Genomic DNA, 18,894 nt, shown 5'->3' on the forward strand with positions numbered 1-18,894 from the left:
GCCAAGGTGACCACAACAGCACAGTGGGCGGGGACAGCAGCTGGACCCCATTGTGGGTGGAGGGGATGACAACAGTCTGGGATGCAGTCTGGAAGCAAAGCTGACAGGTTTTGCTGATCAATTATATGGGAAACGACAGAGAGAAGTCAAAGATGAAAGCCTTTGTTCTGAGCAGCCAGGTGAACAGTGCAGCCAGCTGCTGAGAAACAGAACTGAGGAGGTGAGGCCAAGTCAGGGGCTCGGGTTCGACTTTCCGAGTGTGAGACACCTGTAGACTCCTGTGTGACGCAGACGCAGTGGGTGAGCAATGATTGGCTTTGCAAGGCTTGTGGGTCAGGGCACCTTGCATTTCCTCTCCCTCAATTCCAGGCCAGCTGGCCCTCTCAGGCCCAAAATGAAGGTCACCTTAGCTGCCAGAGAAAGGCCATCTGTGGTGGGGGGATTTCCACATCAACAGCCCCGTGACAGCCCTGCTACAAAAGCCAGGGGAGGGTGGTCCAGACAGATCCCAAAAGCCAGGGCCCCATGGAGTCTACGGAGACCCCACCTCTGGCTGGCGAAAGCCCACCTCTACCACCTGAAGTCCTGCTGCACGAGGAGTCCTCCCAGAAATGTGCGGAGGTCAAGATGCCCAAGACAGGCCTGCAGCTTGAAGGGAAGTCATTTGAAATCCTTCCCCCAAATCTGAAAAAAATCCCCTCTAATGGTAACAGACAAAAAGATGACATGGCGACAGCTGGTGTTACCGCCATAAACATTCCGTGTTAAATGTCCATTACCGCTGAGGCAAGGGTTAATGAAGGGGCGGGGCGGGAAGGGAGAGAGGGTTAGAGTCAGGGCGGAGCAAGAGCTTGGGCAAGTGAGTGGGAGAGCTTCACTTGCGAAAGATGACAGACTTGTCCTACCTCTATGAAAACTACAGACCTTAAAGCTGACGCCGCCTCTCATCCTGGGTGTCCAAGAATGGCTCAGGGGAACAAAGGTACTTTAAAGCTGAAAGTCACAGTGACTCATGCCTGTAATCCCAGCACTTTGGGAGGCCGAGGCCAGCAGATGGCTTGAGTCAAGGAGTTTGAGACTAGCCTGGGCAACATGGCTAAACCCCATCTCTACAAAAAATTAGCCAAGTGTAGTGATACGCCCCTGTAGTTCCAGCTACAGGAGAGGCTGAAGTGGGAGGCTGAGCCTGGGAGGTTGAGGCTGCAGTGAGCTGTGGTCGCACCACTGCACTCCAACCTGGGCAGTCAGAGTGCGACCCTGTCTCAAAAAAAAAAAAAAAAAACAAAGAAAGAAAAAGAAAAGAAAAGAAAAGCTCAAAGTCACAAAAAGTAAACCCATGAGCCTCGGATATATCATGATGGTCTACGTAGTCCGCACGCCAGCCTGTCCATGAAGACCCTACTCAAATCCCGGCTCCACTCCCGCCCCTCCGGGGCCCACTGCGCGTGTGGGAAGGGTGGTGGAAAAAGGTGTTAATTCAGAAACTGCCCACACCCCCTTTTATTCAAAAATCCTGCAAGAATCCACAAGGAATCAGAAGTAGAGATGACTTCGCAAAGCATAGGAGTGGGAAGGCCAGGAGGAAAGTAGGGGCCCCCGGCTCTGCTGAGAAGGGGCCGTGGGTGGGAGCCCACCTCATGCAGTGACGCAGCCATCACAGGGCTCAGCATTGTCCTGCTGAGGCTCTCATCATCATTAACATTGTGATGGGAAATGTCAGTTACACACAAAACCAGTACCGTGAACTTCCACGTACCCATTGCCCAGCTTCAACAATTACTAACACTTCGAGGTGTCATTTTTGATGCTCACTTTCTAGTTCATTAGGAGTTAATGTGTGTATACAACTACACGATGACAAGGTCTCACCACACAGCAGACACTGGTGAGCGCACCTGCCTCACCAGCCCCGAAATCCCAGCCCTGCTCCCATCCACCCGCCCTCCCCTGGGGGATGCCAACCCGAATGTGAGCTTCTCCTCTGGTGGGGTTTAAGCAGTATTCCTACACATTATGCGTTCTTAAAGCATATTCTGTCACGTTTTGCTTGTTTTTGGTTTGGGGACAGGACTGGAGTGCAGTGGTGCCATCTTGGCTCACTGCAGCCTCAATTTCCTGGGCTCAGGGGATCCTCCCAGCTCAGCCTCCCTGGTAGCTGAGACTACAGGCTTGTACCACCACGCCTGGCCAATTTTTGTCTTTTTTGTAGAGACAGGGTCTCGCCATGTTGCCCAGGCTGGTCTGCTGGGCTGAAGTGCTCTGCCCATCTCAGCCTCCCAAGCTGCTGGGATTACAGGCGTGAGCCACCGCACCCAGCCTGGCTTGTTTTTGAGGGGTTTTTTTTTGTTTTTTTTTTCTTTTTTGAGATGGAGTCTCGCACTGTCGCCCAGGCTGGAGTGCAGTGGCACTATCTCGGCTCACTGCAAGCTCTGCCTCCTGGTTTCACACCATTCTCCTGCCTCAGCCTCCTGAGTAGCTGGGACCACAGGTGCCCGCCATCATGCCCAGCTAATTTTGTGTATTTTTAGTAAAGACGGGGTTTTACCGTGTTAGCCAGGATGGTCTCAATCTCCTGACCTCGTGCTCCACCTGCCTCAGCCTCCCAAAGTGCTTGGATTACAGGCGTGAGCCACCGCGCCCGGCCGCTTTTGAGTTTTAAAAGATATCACAGCACAGTATCCATAGCATTCAGTGTCTTTTTACTCAACTTTATGTAGTTGTAGCTTATGGATTATCTAATCTTATTGAGGCAGAATGCATGCCACTGATGGGTGCTGGGAGAGGAAGGGCGCAGCTGGTGGCATGGAGCTCGCCCTTATGACTGTGGGGCAGCCAGCGCTTGCCTCCCTGGGCCATGGAGGGGCCATGGCACTGCCCAGAGACCTCCCGGGACTTGGCATCCTGAGTGCAGTGGGTGAGGGATAGCTACAAATCCGCTGAACTACTTACCAGCACCTTGGCCACACCACATGCCCTTTGCAAGCCCCTGCCCTTCTCTTAATGTGGAGATAGGCTATTTGAAGGGATAGCAGAGGTAATTAATGCGCGTGGCACCGTGACCCAGTGTGGCACACAGCGAATGCTCAGCGAATGGCAGCTCCTGATCCTACTGTGATCACATGCATGGGCTCCCAGCCCAGGGAAAGCACTGGAAGCCAGGGTTCCTCATCTGAGAACACCTGCGCCCTGCCCAGTGCCTCTGCGTTAGTCAGTTCTCCACGGAATGGGCACAGGGAAACCTGCTTCCATTCAGTGCCGTCCTGCAGTGTGGGTCATCGTGCACCACATGAGGACCTGGCTTCTTCCTACAGAGCCCCTTGCAGAAATGACTTTGTAAAGGATAGGGGTGCAGAATGTCCACTGGGTTAGAGGAAAATAACTCCCATACACTGCACAGAGATCAGCACTATCAGGCCCTCGTCACAGATGAGGAAGCCAAAGAAAAGAAAAATTAAGAACGCTTCCCAGCATTGCGTAACTAGTGTGTGGTGAGGGTGGGACTGAAATCCAGGGCTTCCCAGCACTGTTGGCTGCTTGCCTCTTTCTGCCCAACTACCCTTTCCCCATGCCTCAAAGGAAGGGCCCACCTTCCTCCTTCAGTCATGACATAAGGGATTTTTAAAAATAGGTTTTTGATGGAGAGAACAAGGAGTCAATATACATTGTATACCAAATGTGGACACATATCTGATTTAATTCCCAAAACAACCTTGTACATTATTACAGTTCCTCACGATAAAGACAATGCAATATGGAGTTGAACAATCGGCCCCAACTCCACCACCAGGCCTCCAGCCTCCTCTCCACACCCCTCACCGGCTGCCCGCCTCCAGCCTCCTCTCCACACCCCGCACCCGCTGCTCCCCTGTGCTCACGTGGATAGTAGAACAATAAGGACAACTGAAAAGTGGAAACCCAGGACCCCACCAGCAGACTTCACTCCTCCCACCAGCAGACTTCACTCCTCCCACCAGCAGACTTCACTCCTCCCACCAGCAGACTTCACTCCTCCCACCAGCAGACTTCACTCCTCCCACCTTCCTTGTTCCCTGCAGGCTTGGGTCCACGCGCGAGTGATCTGTGCAAGCTACAGCTTCGTAAAGGTCTCTGAGCACGCAGAAGCCTGCAGTTGAGCAGGCACCAAACTGAGTGAACAAATGAATGAGTGAATAAAGGAACAAACAACAGAACGAAAGTTCACAAATAGAGCCTTCTGCTCTTCTCCTTGTGGTGTTTCCACGTTTCCGAATCTTTATTATATCTAATGTCTACGAAGTATTTCCAGGGCAGGCAGTCTGCAGATGTGGGTTACTGCCCTGCTGTCATTGTCCTGAAATTGTAATAATGTTGAAATGTGCCAAGCGCAGTGACTCACGCTTGTAATCCCAGCACTTTGGGAGGCCGAAGCGGGCGGATCACCTGAGGTCAGGAGTTTGAGACCACCCTGGCCAACATGGTGAAACCCCATCTCTACTAAAACTACAAAAATTAGCTAGGCATGGTGGCGGGTGCCTGGAATTCCAGCTACTCGGGAAACTGAGGCAGGAGAATTGCTTGAACCCAGGAGGTGGAGGTTGTGGTGAGCAGAGATCATACCACTGCCCTTTAGCCTGAGTGAGAGAGTAAGACTCAGTCTCAAAAAAAAAAAAAATGAAATAAAGAAAATAAAATTAAAATACAAAATAAAAATAAAACGTAAAAATAAGGGGCACCACAAGGTTTGTAGCCATACATGCTGGTCCACTGGGCTCATAACCATAGTCTCCCGGCTGCTGCCTGAGCAGCAGTATTTTGGCTCCTTGTGGTATGTGGCTTCTGAAAGCAATAGTAAACTCTTGCTCCCCACCCACTCAGTGTGCAAGTCAAACCTTACTTCTCAGTGTTTGTTGGATGCAAACTGGGTTTAGATTTTTTTTTTTTTTTAATGTCTCAGGAATCAAAGGCTGACATGGGAATTTCCTCTCTAGCTAGAAATGATTCTGTTCAGGTATAAACAGGTGTTCAGCAAGGCTTTTACTGCCCTCACTCCGCATATGTTCCAAGAGTGGCTTCAGCAATGATCAGGCTCCATCTCCCAAGAAAAGGGGTGAGTAGCGAGCGGAGAAACCCAGAGCAGCCCAGATGGGATTTCTCGTGCCTTCACTCACACTCACCCGCTGATCCCAGAGCAGCCCAGTCCGGGATTTCTCGTGCCTTCACTCACACTCACCCGCTGATCCCGGAGCAGCCCAGTCCGGGATTTCTCGTGCCTTCACTCACACTCACCCGCTGATCCCGGAGCAGCCCAGTCCGGGATTTCTCATGCCTTCACTCCATTCTTTCACTCACCCCAGAGCAGCCCAGGCGGGACTTCTCATGCCTTCACTCACTCCACTCATTCACTGACCCCCGGAGCAGCCCAGGCGGGGATTTCTCGTGCCTTCCCTCAGTTCACTCATCCACTGATCCCCGGAGCAGCCCAGGCAGGGATTTCTTGTGCCTTCACTCACTCCACTCATTCACTGACCCCGCTGCCCATTCAGAGAGTTTCTGTCCACTTTCCTGCGACAGGCCCCATCTAGGCCTATGGGCACAGAGGAGACACAGGCCCTGCATCAGGGCGCTCTCAGACGCACAGCAGGAACCATGGCAGGTAGGCACAGGGTGAGGGCACACAGGCCCCTGAAGGAGTCTCTGCTTCCCTGAGGTCTCACCCTCTGACTGCCTTCTTAGAAGAGGAATTCCATTCTGTAAACGGAGAAGCCACAGCTACCCCCAGGACCTCTTTAAGAACAACATCCTTATCTCCCAGCCAGGGCCCAAGACGCTTAGGGCCTTCCCATCAATGGAAGGGGCAGACTTGACAAGCAGTGGGAGGGGGTTAAACATGGAATCCTGAGAAGAAGTACATGTTAAAAATGAAATGAACAATGGGGCCAGGCCCTGTGGCTCATACCTATAATCCTAGCACTTTGGGAGGCCAAGGCAGGTGGATCACCTGAGGTTAGGAGTTTGAGACCAGCCTGGCCAACATGGTGAAACCGCCTCTCCACTAAAAATACAAAAATTAGCCGGTCACCATGATGCACACCTGTAATCCCAGCTACTCAGGAGGCTGAGGCAGGAGAATCACTTGAACCTGGGAGGCAGAGGTTGCAGTGAGCCGAGATCGTGCCATTGCACTCCAGCCTGAGTGACAGAGCCAGACTCCATCTCAAAAAAAAAAAAAAAGAATGAAATAGACAATGGGAAAAAATCATGGCTTCAGTTGCCAAACATGCTATTCTACATTTTTGTTAAGTAACTTCAGCAATGCCCAGCAAAAAAAAAAAAACAGGCACCACAAAATGCCTCCTGAGAAGCACGAGGAGGCCCATCTCACTGGCGACTGCCCCAACCCCGCTGTGGTGTTTCCGTCCCTGCAGTGACAGAGCACCTTCTGGGGCAGCTTGGATTCTCTGTGGATTCCACCCCACAACAGCACACGCTCCTCTGAGCTTCTTACCAAGAGCACAGGGTAAGAAGGGGATCTCTCCCCTCTTACGTTCCCCCAGCAGACAGCACATTACCCGTGTGCTGCCTTCTCTGGTGCACGGATGTTTCAAAATTGTAAATACAATCAAATAGCTGTGAAAGATTGGGGCAGTGCTCTGCCTACCACAGGCAAAGTGTTTCCCACCAAATCAAAATTCCAGCTACCCACATGCGATGGCTTTAAACGTTCATCTTTACACTGAGAACGGCCACATCACCTTAGCTCTAAAAAGATAGCCAGTTCCTAGTGCAAGGCATCCAGGCAGGAGGCGGCTGCCCTAGGGAACTTTCCTCCTTTCCAATTTTGGAGACAAGATGACCCCACCTGGTTTTACACGACCCCATCTGAACTCAAAGTCCCTCCCTTGAAAGTTGCCACCCCAAGGCCCACCTTCCCCCCACCTCTCTGATCCCCGTTCCTGAGCCCAACACAGAGCCACTGGTCCCTGGGAGCAGTGGTGGCTGCTGTCCCCTGACCCCTCAGACGCCGCTCAGGCTCAGGAACAATCCTCAGGTTGTGCGACCAAGTACTGAACTGAGGTTTGGAATTAGCAAAGACTGTTTCGCCCTCTGGGCCTTGGGCTCTTTGAAATCTGCCACCCAAGAGGGTGACTCCATCTTCCAGTAACTCTCATGGGTCTGAACCCATCTCATCAACAGGCTCCACGAATTTCCGCCAGGAACGAATCCAACGTTGGAACTCTGGTGCCAGATTTATTGAGACTCAATCGCTTTTGCCTGGATCTAGGGACAGATTCCCATCCTCCTCGCTCAGCCGGAGCCCACGTGGCGCCCCGTTTGGAACCCTGCCTGCCTCCCCTCTCCACTGTCTTCGCCCCCGTGAAACCCTCAGCTGCAGCCCCGGGCAGCGTCTCCTACCTGAGCACGCACTGGGCGAACGCGGCGTCCTGCCCGTCGCTGGCCCGCGAGGACACTGCCCCAGGCGCCTCATGGCTGCTATTTAGAGAGGCGGCCGCGGTCTCAGGCGCAGGGAGAAGCCTCGGCCTGGGCCATCAGGCAGCCCAGCAAATCAGGCCGCCCGGCCGGCCGCAGCCTTATCTCGGGCCGCTTCCTGTCTGCGCTGCGCGCCCGTCCCGCAGGGTGGCCTGGGGAGTGTGGGAACGCCGGCAGCGCCAGGAACTCCCCAGGCCGGCTTCGCGGTGGGCGCAGGACCCTCCTGGAGATGCCCCTGCTGACTCTCCAACCCAGACACCCCAATCTTGTTTCTTTTTTGGCTTTCTCTTCTTTCTTTTCGTGTTTTGAAAAAATAAGCAGGACTACTGTAGACATTCAGAAGAGCATGAAGAGGAGGGACGCTCATCACCTGGCACCAATCAGACAGAAACCAGTGCAGCTGACTGAGCTCCTTTCCTCTGTTCACAGGGGATTTCGCTTCAGAAGGCAGTAAGAGCTGGACCACGGCCTGTGGAGACCTGGCCACACCTGAGTCCGGAAACTCACTCCACGCATTTAAGTTTCATTTAAAGGCAAGTTTCATTTAATGCCAGAAACAAATCTTAGTCAGGGACTGGATAGATCCAGCTTCTGTGCAGCCTGAATCTTGCACGTTTTGGGAGATAGAGGAACCTTATTTAAGAAAAAGATACATATAAAATTACAATCATAGGAAGCTAGGTTCAAAGGTGAATATTTGTTTAGACTGAAACTCATAAAATAAAAATGTAAAAACAGACAAATTCCACACAAATAATAAAATTCAGGAAAAAATAATGGGTTATTTAAAATGTATGATTAAAGTTATACATAAATTTGACAATTTAGACAAAATGAACCACTTCATGAAAACACAAACTACAACATGCTCAGCATGAAACAGATAATTTAATAGCCCTATACCAAGGAAGGGAATTGAACTTGCAATTTAAACACTCTCCAGAAAGACATTTCAGGGCCAGATGGTTTCACAGGAGAGGCTACAAAACGTTTAAGAAAAATTAACACCAATTCTACACATCCTGTTCCAGAAAATAGAAGAGGAGGGAATATTTACCAATTCATTTTATAAAGTTGATTATTACCCTGATACCAAAACCAGACAAAGACAGAACAAAAAACTGTAGACCAATAACCCTCATGAATATATAGATGAGAAAATCCTTAATAAAATATTAACAAACAGAATTCAGTAATATAGAAAAAGATTTATCAACTATGACCAAATGGGGTTTCATCCAGGAATATGTGGCTATGTCAATAGTCAAAGCTCCTTTGATAAAAACCCATTAACAAGCTAATAAAGAAAATCACACGAATATGTCAGTTGATGCAGAAAGAGCATTTGGCATAAACCAACACCTGTCATGACAAAAACTCTGAGAAAAGTAGGTGCAGGAGACCTTCCTCAACTTGATAAAGATCATCTTTTAAAGGCAAAGCCACAGCTAACATCATACCTCATGGGCAAAAATGGAATGTTTCCTTCCTGAGATTAAGACAAGGCAAGGGTGTCCACTCTCACCTCTTACTCAATGCAGTGCTAAAGTTCTAGGCACACCAGCAGGGCACAAAAAGGAAATAAACAGCGTGTAGATTCGAAAAATAAAATAACACTGTCCCTTGTTGCAGATGACATGGTTGTCTCCTTAGAAAATCCAAGAGTCTACAGAAAAGAGCTCCTGGAAACTATTACATCAGTGCAACACGTGACAGGATATAAGGCAATATTTAAAAAACCAAGTAGGCCAGACGTGGTGGCTCATACCTGTAATTCCAGCACTTTGGGAGGCCAAGTGGGCAGATCCCCTGAGGTCAGGAGTTCGAGACCAGCCTGGCCAACAAGGCAAAACCCCATCTCTACGAAAAATACAAAAATCAGCCAGGCATGGTGGTACATGCCTGCAATCCCAGCTACTCGGGAGGCTGAGGCAGGAGAATCGCTTGACTCCGGGAGGCAGAGGTTGCAGTGAGTTGAGGTCACGCCATTCCACTCCAGCCTGGGTGACAGAGTGAGACTCTGTCTGAAAAAAAAATAATAAAAATAAAAATAAACAATGAAAAATCAAGCAGATTTCTACAAAATAGCAATGAATTCATAGACACCAAAATTCAAAATAATATCATTTACAATTGCTTAAAAAAGGAATACTTAGGTGTAAATCTAACAAAACATACATAGAACTTACACGCTGAAAACTACAAAATGCTGCTGAAAACCTCAAAAAAGATCTGAATAAATAGAGAAACACATTGTCTTTATAGATTAGGAGACTCACCCAAGCATGGTGGCTCATGCCTGTAATCTCAGCACTTTGCAGGGCTGAAGTGGGAGGATCACTTGAATCCAGGAGTTCAAGACCAGCTCGGGCAACATGGTGAAACCCTGTCTCTAACAAAAACAATACAAAAATTAGCCGAGCATAGTAGCATGCTCCCAGCTACTCAGGAGGCTGAGGTGGGAGGATCACTTGAGCCCAGGAGGTGGATGTTTCAGTTAGCTGAGATAGCTCCCCTGCACTCCAGCCTAGGTGACAGAGTGGGACCCTGTTTCAAAAATAATAAAATAAAAATTAAAAAGTATAGATTAGGAGACTCAGCAGAGTAAAAATGTCAATTCTCCCCCAAGTTAATTCACAGTACGAGCTTAACACAATTTCTATTAAAATCATAACAATAATTTTTGTAGATACAGACAAGGCTATTCTAAAATGTTTATGAAAAGAGAAAGGAACTAGAATAGCTAAAACGATTTTGAAAAAGAATAAAGTAAGAGGAATCAATCTACCCAATTCTAAGACACTATACAATGGAATAGAACAGAGAGCCCAGAACTAGGTCTACACCAATACACTCAACTGCTTTCTCACAAAAGTACAAAAGCGATTCAGTGGAGGGAAGACAGCGGGTGCCATGAACGGTCCAGAGCAACTGGATGTCCATAGGCAAAAATGATGAACCCCAATATAAGCCCCACACCTCATACAAAAACTATCTCAAAATAGATCACGCGCTTCAATGTGAAATGTAAACTTACAAAACTTTTAGAAAAAACACAGAAGAAAAATCTTCAGGATCTAAGGCTAGGCAAATCATTCTTTGATATTCTAATATCAAAGTACAATCTATAGGCCGGGCGCGGTGGCTCAAGCCTGTAATCCCAGTACTTTGGGAGGCCGAGACGGGCGGATCACGAGGTCAGGAGATCGAGACCATCCTGGCTAACACGGTGAAACCCCGTCTCTACTAAAAAGTACAAAAAACTAGCCGGGCAAGGTGGCGGCGCCTGTAGTCCCAGCTACTCGGGAGGCTGAGCCAGGAGAATGGCGTAAACCCGGGAGGCGGAGCTTGCAGTGAGCAGAGATCCGGCCACCGCACTCCAGCCTGGGTGACAGAGCGAGACTCCGTCTCAAAAGAAAAAAAATAAATAAACAAAGTACAATCTATAAAAGCAATAACTGATCAATGGAACTTCACCAAAATTAAAACCTTTTGCTCTACAAATGATACCGTGAAGAAGATGCAAAGATAAGCTACAGGATGAGAGGAAGCGTCTGTCAGCCACAAATCCAGCAAAGGAGAGTGTCGGGAATACAGAAAGAAGTCTCGAAACTTAACAGGAAAATAACAAACTGCCCAAGTAGAAAATGGGCAAAAACATGAAAAGACATTTCACCAAAGAGGACACACAGTCGGCAAATAAGCACATGAAAAGATGTTCAACGCCATTAGCCATTAGAGAAATGCAAACAAAACCCACAGTGACCTATCACTACATGTCTATCAAAGTGGCTAAAACAAAATCCCAACACCAAATGCTGGCATGAGGGGAAACAGGGGGCAATTTGAAATGGTGCAGCCAGCTGGGCGCCGTGACTCAGGCCTGTGATCCCAGCACTCTGGGAGGCTGAGGCGGGCGGATCACGAGGTCAAGAGATCGAGACCATCCTGGCCAACATGGTGAAGCCCCATCTCTACTAAAAATAAAAAAATAGCCAGGCATGGTGGCACATGTCTATAGTCCCAGCTACTCTGGAGGCTGAGGCAGGAGAATCGCTTGAGCCCAGGAGGTGGAGGTTGCAGCGAGCTGAGATCACACCACTGCACTCCAGCCTGGATGACAGAGCAAGACTCAGTCTCAAGAAAGAAAGGAAGAAAGGAAGGAAGAAAGGAAGAAAAGAAAAGAAAAGAAAAAAGAAAAGAGAAGAGAAGAAAAGAAAAGAAAAGAAAAGAAAAGAAAAGAAAAGAAAAGAAAAGAAAAGAAAAGAGCAGCCACACTGGAAAAGTCCAGGAGAGCCTCAAAAAACTAAACATACAACCACACTACCACCCAGGCACTGCACTCCAGGAATTATTCCAGAGAAGTGGAAAGCTGTGTTCACACGCACCAGGGCTGTCCAGTCTTTTGGCTTCCCCAGGCCACATTGGAAGAAGAATTGCCTTGGACCACACATAAAATACACTAACAATAGCTGATGAGCAAAAAAAAAAAAAAAAAAGCAAAAAAATCTCACGATGTCTTAAGAAAGCTTACGAATTTGTGTAGGGTCACACTCAAGCCATCCTGGGCCACATGCAGCCCCCAGACTGCGGGTTGGACAAGCTTGCTGTACACCAAGGTTTATAGCAGCTTTTTTTGTAACATCCCAAAACAGGAATCAGCCTGGACATCCTTCACCAGGTGAACGGTTAAACAGACTGTGGCACATGCCTGCCGTGGAACGCGACCCAGTCACAAAGAGGAGCCCACCATCGACCCACGCAGCACCTTGTAGGAACGAGGGACTCTGCTCACTGAAAAACACCATCCCAAAAGGCTCCCTACTGTATGATCGTCTTTATACAACACTCTTGAGATGGCCAAACTGCAGAAACTGAGAACAGACCCACGGTTGCCAGGGATTCAGGAGGAAGTGGGGCAGAGGGAAGGGGGTGCTGTAGGAGGGCGCCGTGCGGGGTCCCCGTGGTGACTTCAGCGAGGCACATCCCTGTATCTGGCTGGGAGACTGTCCTGCAGTTTCACAAGATGCTGCCCTTGGGGAAATTACGTACACAGCATCTCTGTTACAACTGCATGTGAATCTATAATTATCTCTAGGTGTTAATAAAAGTTTAGTTTGTAAAAAGCTGCCTGATAGCCCTTATGTTTTTGTTTATGTTTTGGGGTTTGTTTTTGGTTTTGTTTTTGAGATGGAGTCTCGCTCCGTTGCCGAGGCTGGAGTGCAGTGGTGTGATCTCAGCTCACTGCAAGCTCCGCCTCCTGGGTTCAAGCGATTCTTCTGCCTCAACCTCCCAAGTTGCTGGGACTACAGGTGCCCACTACCACGCCCAGCTAATTTTTTGTATTTTAGTAGAGACGAGGTTTCACCGCGTTAGCCAGGATGGTCTCGATCTCCTGACCTCATGATCCACCCACCCTGGCCTCCCAAAGTGCTGGGAGTACAGGTGTGAGCCTCTGTGCCTGGCTAATTTTTTGTATTTTAGTAGCGACGAGCCCTTATGTTTCTATATTAGTTGGCTGTATATTCTTTCATTGCCTGCTCCCATGAACACAAATATCTATAGAAAGAACAGAAGATGACTCAGTATTTGCTCTATCTTGCATGGTTATTAAATGTCTTATTATTGGTAGCTTCAAAACAGTTTACTTCAGCTCCACAAGCCTTTATCAGTAATGTCATGAATATTTTTTGGATGGTTGTCAAGGCTGGGGAAACCTCTATCAGTTTTCTTTCATATACTAGGTGTTTGATTTCAGGCATTTCAATGTTTGGGTTTTGGTTTGTTTTGTGCAAAGTAATCCTAGTCTTTGAAATGACCACACCACTGACCAATTTGTAGCTCATGACCTCCTCCTACACTGTGAACCACCGACTATATCCAGGTGAAATCCAAAATAATATAACCCCAACTCAACTTCAGTTTGCTGTCCCCACCCCTTGGGCTCAGGGGCATTTGACAATGTACAGAAGACATTTTTAGTTGTTACAACTGGGGAGACGGTACTGGCTTCCAGTGGGAGAGGCCAGGGCTGCTGCTAAACATCCTACAATGCATGGGATGGCCCCACAGCACAGAGCGCTCCAGCCCCAAAAGCTAACAGTGCCAAGGTGGGGAAACCCTCAGCGGGATCCAAAGATGCCTGGGCCGTGTCGGCACCACTCGGCAGGAGGCTGTGACAGAGGAACCAGATAGCGGTCTTCACTCCTTGTGCTTAATATTTTATTTGTGCTAATTTTATAAAAATATATGACCACAGAACTCAATGCTAAGGCCTCTCCAGCCGGATCTTTATTGGCCTCATGGTGACTCTGCCTCTGTTGTCTGAAGTGGGGTGCGGAGCACAGTGTGCCCAGGCCAGGCCCATCACATCATGTCCTTTGGGCAGCCATCCCCTCTGCCTGTGCAGGACGCAAACGGGTGAAGAGGACGGAACCGTGTGTAGAACCCAATGCCAGCTAGGATCATTCACGACCACTCACTAATGGAGGCCTCTGGAGGCTTCACAGCTACCCTCAAAGCAAGGAGTTATCACCCCCAATTCAGAGTTCACGAATGAGAGACCTCGCCCAAGATTGCAGTTCACAAAGAACGTGCCAGTCAGAGTCTGGACCCCTCGCACTAAAGCTGCACTTGTCACCGAGCAAGCTAGCAAGGTCCACATGGAACCCCCCAAGACCCAACTGCCTGGCTTCTGTTTCACAGCTGACGTGGGTGTTTTCCATTTGTTTTTGTGTTCCTGAAATGTTAAGGACTTTAAAAAAATATATGCCAATAAGCTGATAATTACTCTCAGTTACATAAATAAGTGATGATTTAACTTCCCATTTCGAGTACACTACATGGGAAGCGCGGTTAGGCTCTGAACCGTGTTCACACCTGCATTGGGAACAGAAGGGCCAGGAGGCCTTCCCCCTCCTCCTTTTTCCTCTCCTCCCTGCAGCTTTTTCATGAGAGCGTTTAAGTCGTGGCTGCTGGGAAGAGCCTTTTGCCTCGTAAACCCTGACCTTCTCAGGGGGCCAGGACAAGACTCTGGCGCAAATCCCAAATTGTATTTACATTTCTCAAAGATAACTCAGAAATCTGGACAGCAGGAGCCGGATGAAAACCCTGCTTGTCTCTGGATGGGAATTCTCACTGGGGTCCCACAGTGCATGCGCCAAATCTCTGGGACATTGTCCATGAGGACATTAACAGCAGCCACCTCTCCCTGTCCTTGCGTTCCCTGACACAGCGGAGCCCCGCTGGCCTCCCGCCTCAGCAGTGTGGGGCTGGGCCTCCATCTTCTCCCTGGCGCTTGTCTCTCCCGTGCCACTCCGGGGCTGTCCGGGAGCACAGGGTGAGATCGGGAGCACAGGCGTGAGATCCGGAGCACAGGCATGAGATTTGGATCACAGGCGTGAGATCGGGATCACAGACATGAGATCGGGAGCACAGGCGTGAGATCCGGAGCACAGGCGTGAGATCAGGAGCACAGGCATGAGATCTGGAGCACAGGCATGAGATCTGGAGCACAGACGTCAGATCGGGAGCGCAGGCATGAGATCCGGAGCACAGGCGTGAGATTTGGATCATAGGCGTGAGATCCGGATCACAGGCGTGAGATCCGGAGCACAGACATCAGATCCGGAGCACAGACATGAGATCGGGAGCGCAGGCATGAGATCCGGAGCACAGACGTGAGATTTGGATCATAGGCGTGAGATCCAGATCACAGGCGTGAGATCCGGAGCACAGACATCAGATCGGGAGCACAGACGTCAGATCGGGAGCGCAGGCATGAGATCGGGAACACAGGCGTGAGATCGGGAGCACAGGCGTGAGATCGGGAGCACAGGCGTGAGATCAGGAGTACAGACATGAGATCTGGAGCACAGACGTCAGATCGGGAGCGCAGGCATGAGATCTGGAGCACAGGCGTGAGATTTGGATCATAGGCGTGAGATCCGGAGCACAGACATCAGATCGGGAGCACAGACATGAGATCGGGAGCACAGGCGTGAGATGGGGAGCACAGGCATGAGATGGGGAGCACAGACGTGAGATCGGGAGCACAGCCGTGAGATTCAGAGCACAGGCGTGAGATCGGGAGCACAGGCGTGAGAACGGGAGCACAGGCGTGAGATCCGGATCACAGCCTCCCTGCCTGGGCGCATGAGGGCGGGGCCCCACCACTGTATCCTCTGAGACTATTAGGGAGTCAGCTATCAGAGGTCCTCAAACTTGAACCTGCATCAGAATCGACCAGAAAACTTAAAACACATGGCTGGGCCCCACACTAAAGCTGCCAATGCCATACGCTGCTGGTGGGACCTCAGTGTTCTTGTTTCCAACACTTCCCAAGCCTGGGGAACCACTGCCTACCTCCCAGGGTCCCTGTAAGGATCTGAGTGAATCCCTTCAAGAGTCTGCCCTGGTGCCTGACCCACATGGACCGACATTCAGTGAATACACAGGAGCTGTTCTGGAGTCTCCGGACACCATCCTACCCACCCCCAACTGTCTGCCACGCTAGAAGCTCCTGCTCCTGCACAGGCCTTAAAACTGAAAATCAAGTTAACCCCGGGCCAGGCATGCTGGCTTATGCCTGTAATTCCAGCACTTTGGGAAGCCAAGGAGGGAGGCTCACTTGAGCCCAGGAGTTCAAAATCAGCCTGGGCAACCTAGCAAGACCCCCATCTTTACAAAAAAAAAAATTTTTTTTTTAATTAGGTGGGTGTACGCCTATAGTACTAGCTACTCAAGAGGCTGAGGCAGGAGGAGCGCTTGAGCCAGGGAGTTTGAGGCTGCACTGAGCCATGATCGCACCTCTGCACTCCAGCCTGGGTGACAGAACAAGACTCTTGTCTTAAAAAAATAAAATCTGTAACTAGTTTGGTTTTCAAGGACAAGAAAACACATTCATTCATCTTTACTAAGTGCTAAACACTCTGATAACATGTCTACATTTGTGGATTCTTTAAACTTATATTACTTAGTCAGTGACTTTCAGAATTAGAGGGACCCTCAGACTCAGCTAGCCCAGGCTAACCCTTTCATTTCCCAGTGGGAAACCTGAGGTCCAGGGAGGAAGGATGCAGCTCATCTTCAGGCCACAACCAAACACGGGCAGTGACTCCCCACCCACCACATCAAACTCCCCAAGAGCTTTAGGCGAAGACTTAGCCATGTCAGGTTACGACGTGGTCAGCGCTGCTTTCAGGGTCCCTGAGTGGAACGGTCAGGTACTGTCACAAGCTTGCAGCGTGCCAGAGAACACAGTTGGGAATAAAACTGGCAGAATGGTTAAGGGAGTTCTGTCAGATGATGATCTAAAAGTTGAGTAAGGAGTGATTCACTCTACTTTCAAGAGAAGCTTAGGCCATTTTAGATGCAGACAATTAACAGCACACTAACTTTAATGGTGGCCTCATTAAGTGTTATTACAGAGCACAGCCCTGATTTTATCTGTATAGCATTTTGAGTAAAATGTGATTGCTAGAGGCATTCAGACTAAACTTCATTACAGTCACTCACCCACTGTTGCCGCTATTGATTATAGTGTGAAAATTCAATGGCGTTGAAGCATTTCCAACAGCTCATCTAGCAGTAACAGGAATCTTAGGAACCAGGCCCATCTCGTCATTGTAATGTCTCTTTCACTAGGCTGTAGTTGCAGTGTCCTGCTATACACTTTAATAAATATCAAGTCTAATACCCGCTTTACGGATCTAGTATCATCTCAGTGCCTGAAAACATTCAAGATGCTGTACTAAAGAACTGTGTGACTTTGTATACCTTCTCTGGTTCCTTTACTATGTTGTATGAATCACAAAGGCTGGACTAATGTAACTAGAAGGGAAAAGGAGGATTTTTTAAAACCACCATTACTTCCCATAGCAAATGCATACACATGCCTGCAGGCTTACTATCTAATCGTTGTTCAACACAATCATGAAAAAGTTTGTATTTACCTTTCAAAAATATTCTATATATTTAAGCTGTCTTGACAAAAAAAAGATATACTTAAGCTTTCTTGACAAAGTTTACAGATGAAAATTGTGCGTGTTTAGCACACTAGGCCCCAAACTCTTCTATTGTGCACCCCAACTAAAACTTTTGAGTACCTCCAATGTGTAGTTAATACAGAGTGCACCACAGTACTAATAGGGTATGTATGTTATAAAAACACATAAGTTTTAAATAAGTAACAATAGGAATGATATCTAAGTCTTTTTGTTCACCAAGGTATTAATTTTAGTGAAAGCAATGATTGTTATACTTTGCTATAACAATTTCAAATCTAGTTTTAAGTTTGGCACTTGATTTTAATAATTATCACAGCTAAAAGGTTCTTAAGTGGTATGTTTAGAATTTGCTTCAAAAATCTCCAGCAAATAAAGGGTGAGAATAGATGAAACAAGATTAGTAACATATCAGTACCTGCTCAAGCTGGGTGATAGGACAGAGCCCCACTACTGATTCTGTTATACTTTTGAGTATGACAGAAAACTTCCACTACGAGGGTTTTTTTTTTTTTTTAAGACCCCTTGCAAAGATAGACGTGGACAGAAGCATCTGAACAGTCCCCCAATCTTTGGCTGTGCTTCCTATCTAGCAAATGTGAAGTTTTTGCTGAAAAATCGACCAAAACTTTCCATCTTTCTTGGTATTCTGGTCGTCTTTGTTCTTGCCAAGTAATTAGAAGGGATTATTAACAAATAGATTCAGGCGGGGCGCTGTGGCTCAAGCCTGTAATCCCAGCACTTTGGGAGGCCGAGGCGGGCGGATCACGAGGTCAGGAGATCGAGACCATCCTGGCTGACACAGTGAAACCCCGTCTCTACTAAAAAATACAAAAAACTAGCCGGGCGAGGTGGCGGGCGCCTGTAGTCCCAGCTACTGGGGAGGCTGAGGCAGGAGAATGGCGTGAACCCGGGAGGCGGAGCTTGCAGTGAGCTGAGATCCGGCCACTGCACTCCAGCCTGGGCGGCAGAGCGAGACTCCGTCTCAAAAAACAAAAAAAACAAAAACAAACAAAAAAAAAAACAAATAGATTCAAAGCCAACTGAGACTCTTCCTAAGCATCTTAAATAGGTAAGGATATTCTGAGTTTTTATGTTACTGATACCTTACAGGTCAATGTAACTTTCACCTAAAATGGAAGCATTTCCCAATGGACATCTGAAAATAAGCTCATTCCTTACACTGATTTCAAAACACAACTGTTTTCTCACATAAAGTTTCCTCTTTTCCTGGAGATGGTTTTTTAATGTCTACTAGGTATGCTACTGAGAGCCACTGGTATTGGAGGAAAATCAAGAAATTCAAAAAAAAATTTTTTTTTTTTTTATATGAAGTCTCGCTCCTATCACCCAGGCTGGAGTGCAGTGGCGACACCTCAGCTCACTGCAAACTCCCATCTCCTGGGCTCAAGCAATTCTCCTC

At 48.4% G+C, this 18,894-nt stretch overlaps 1 protein-coding gene across 5 annotated transcripts in view; it reads right to left on the reverse strand.

Moving 5' to 3' along the window:
* COLEC11 (collectin subfamily member 11) overlaps nucleotides 1–7,580 on the reverse strand; it is a 49,321-nt gene extending 41,741 nt beyond the window's left edge. For all 5 annotated transcript variants that reach the window (XM_045369861.2, XM_015433423.3, XM_045369859.2 and 2 more), the window contains exon 1: nucleotides 7,393–7,580. In XM_045369861.2, the coding sequence (XP_045225796.2) occupies nucleotides 7,393–7,465 (73 nt within the window). In that variant the 5' untranslated portion in view covers nucleotides 7,466–7,580. The remainder of the gene's footprint in view (nucleotides 1–7,392) is intronic.
* Between the last annotated feature and the right edge of the window lie 11,314 nt (nucleotides 7,581–18,894).

Source organism: Macaca fascicularis, chromosome 13, assembly GCF_037993035.2.
Source record: "Macaca fascicularis isolate 582-1 chromosome 13, T2T-MFA8v1.1".
Taxonomy (NCBI): domain Eukaryota; kingdom Metazoa; phylum Chordata; class Mammalia; order Primates; family Cercopithecidae; genus Macaca; species Macaca fascicularis.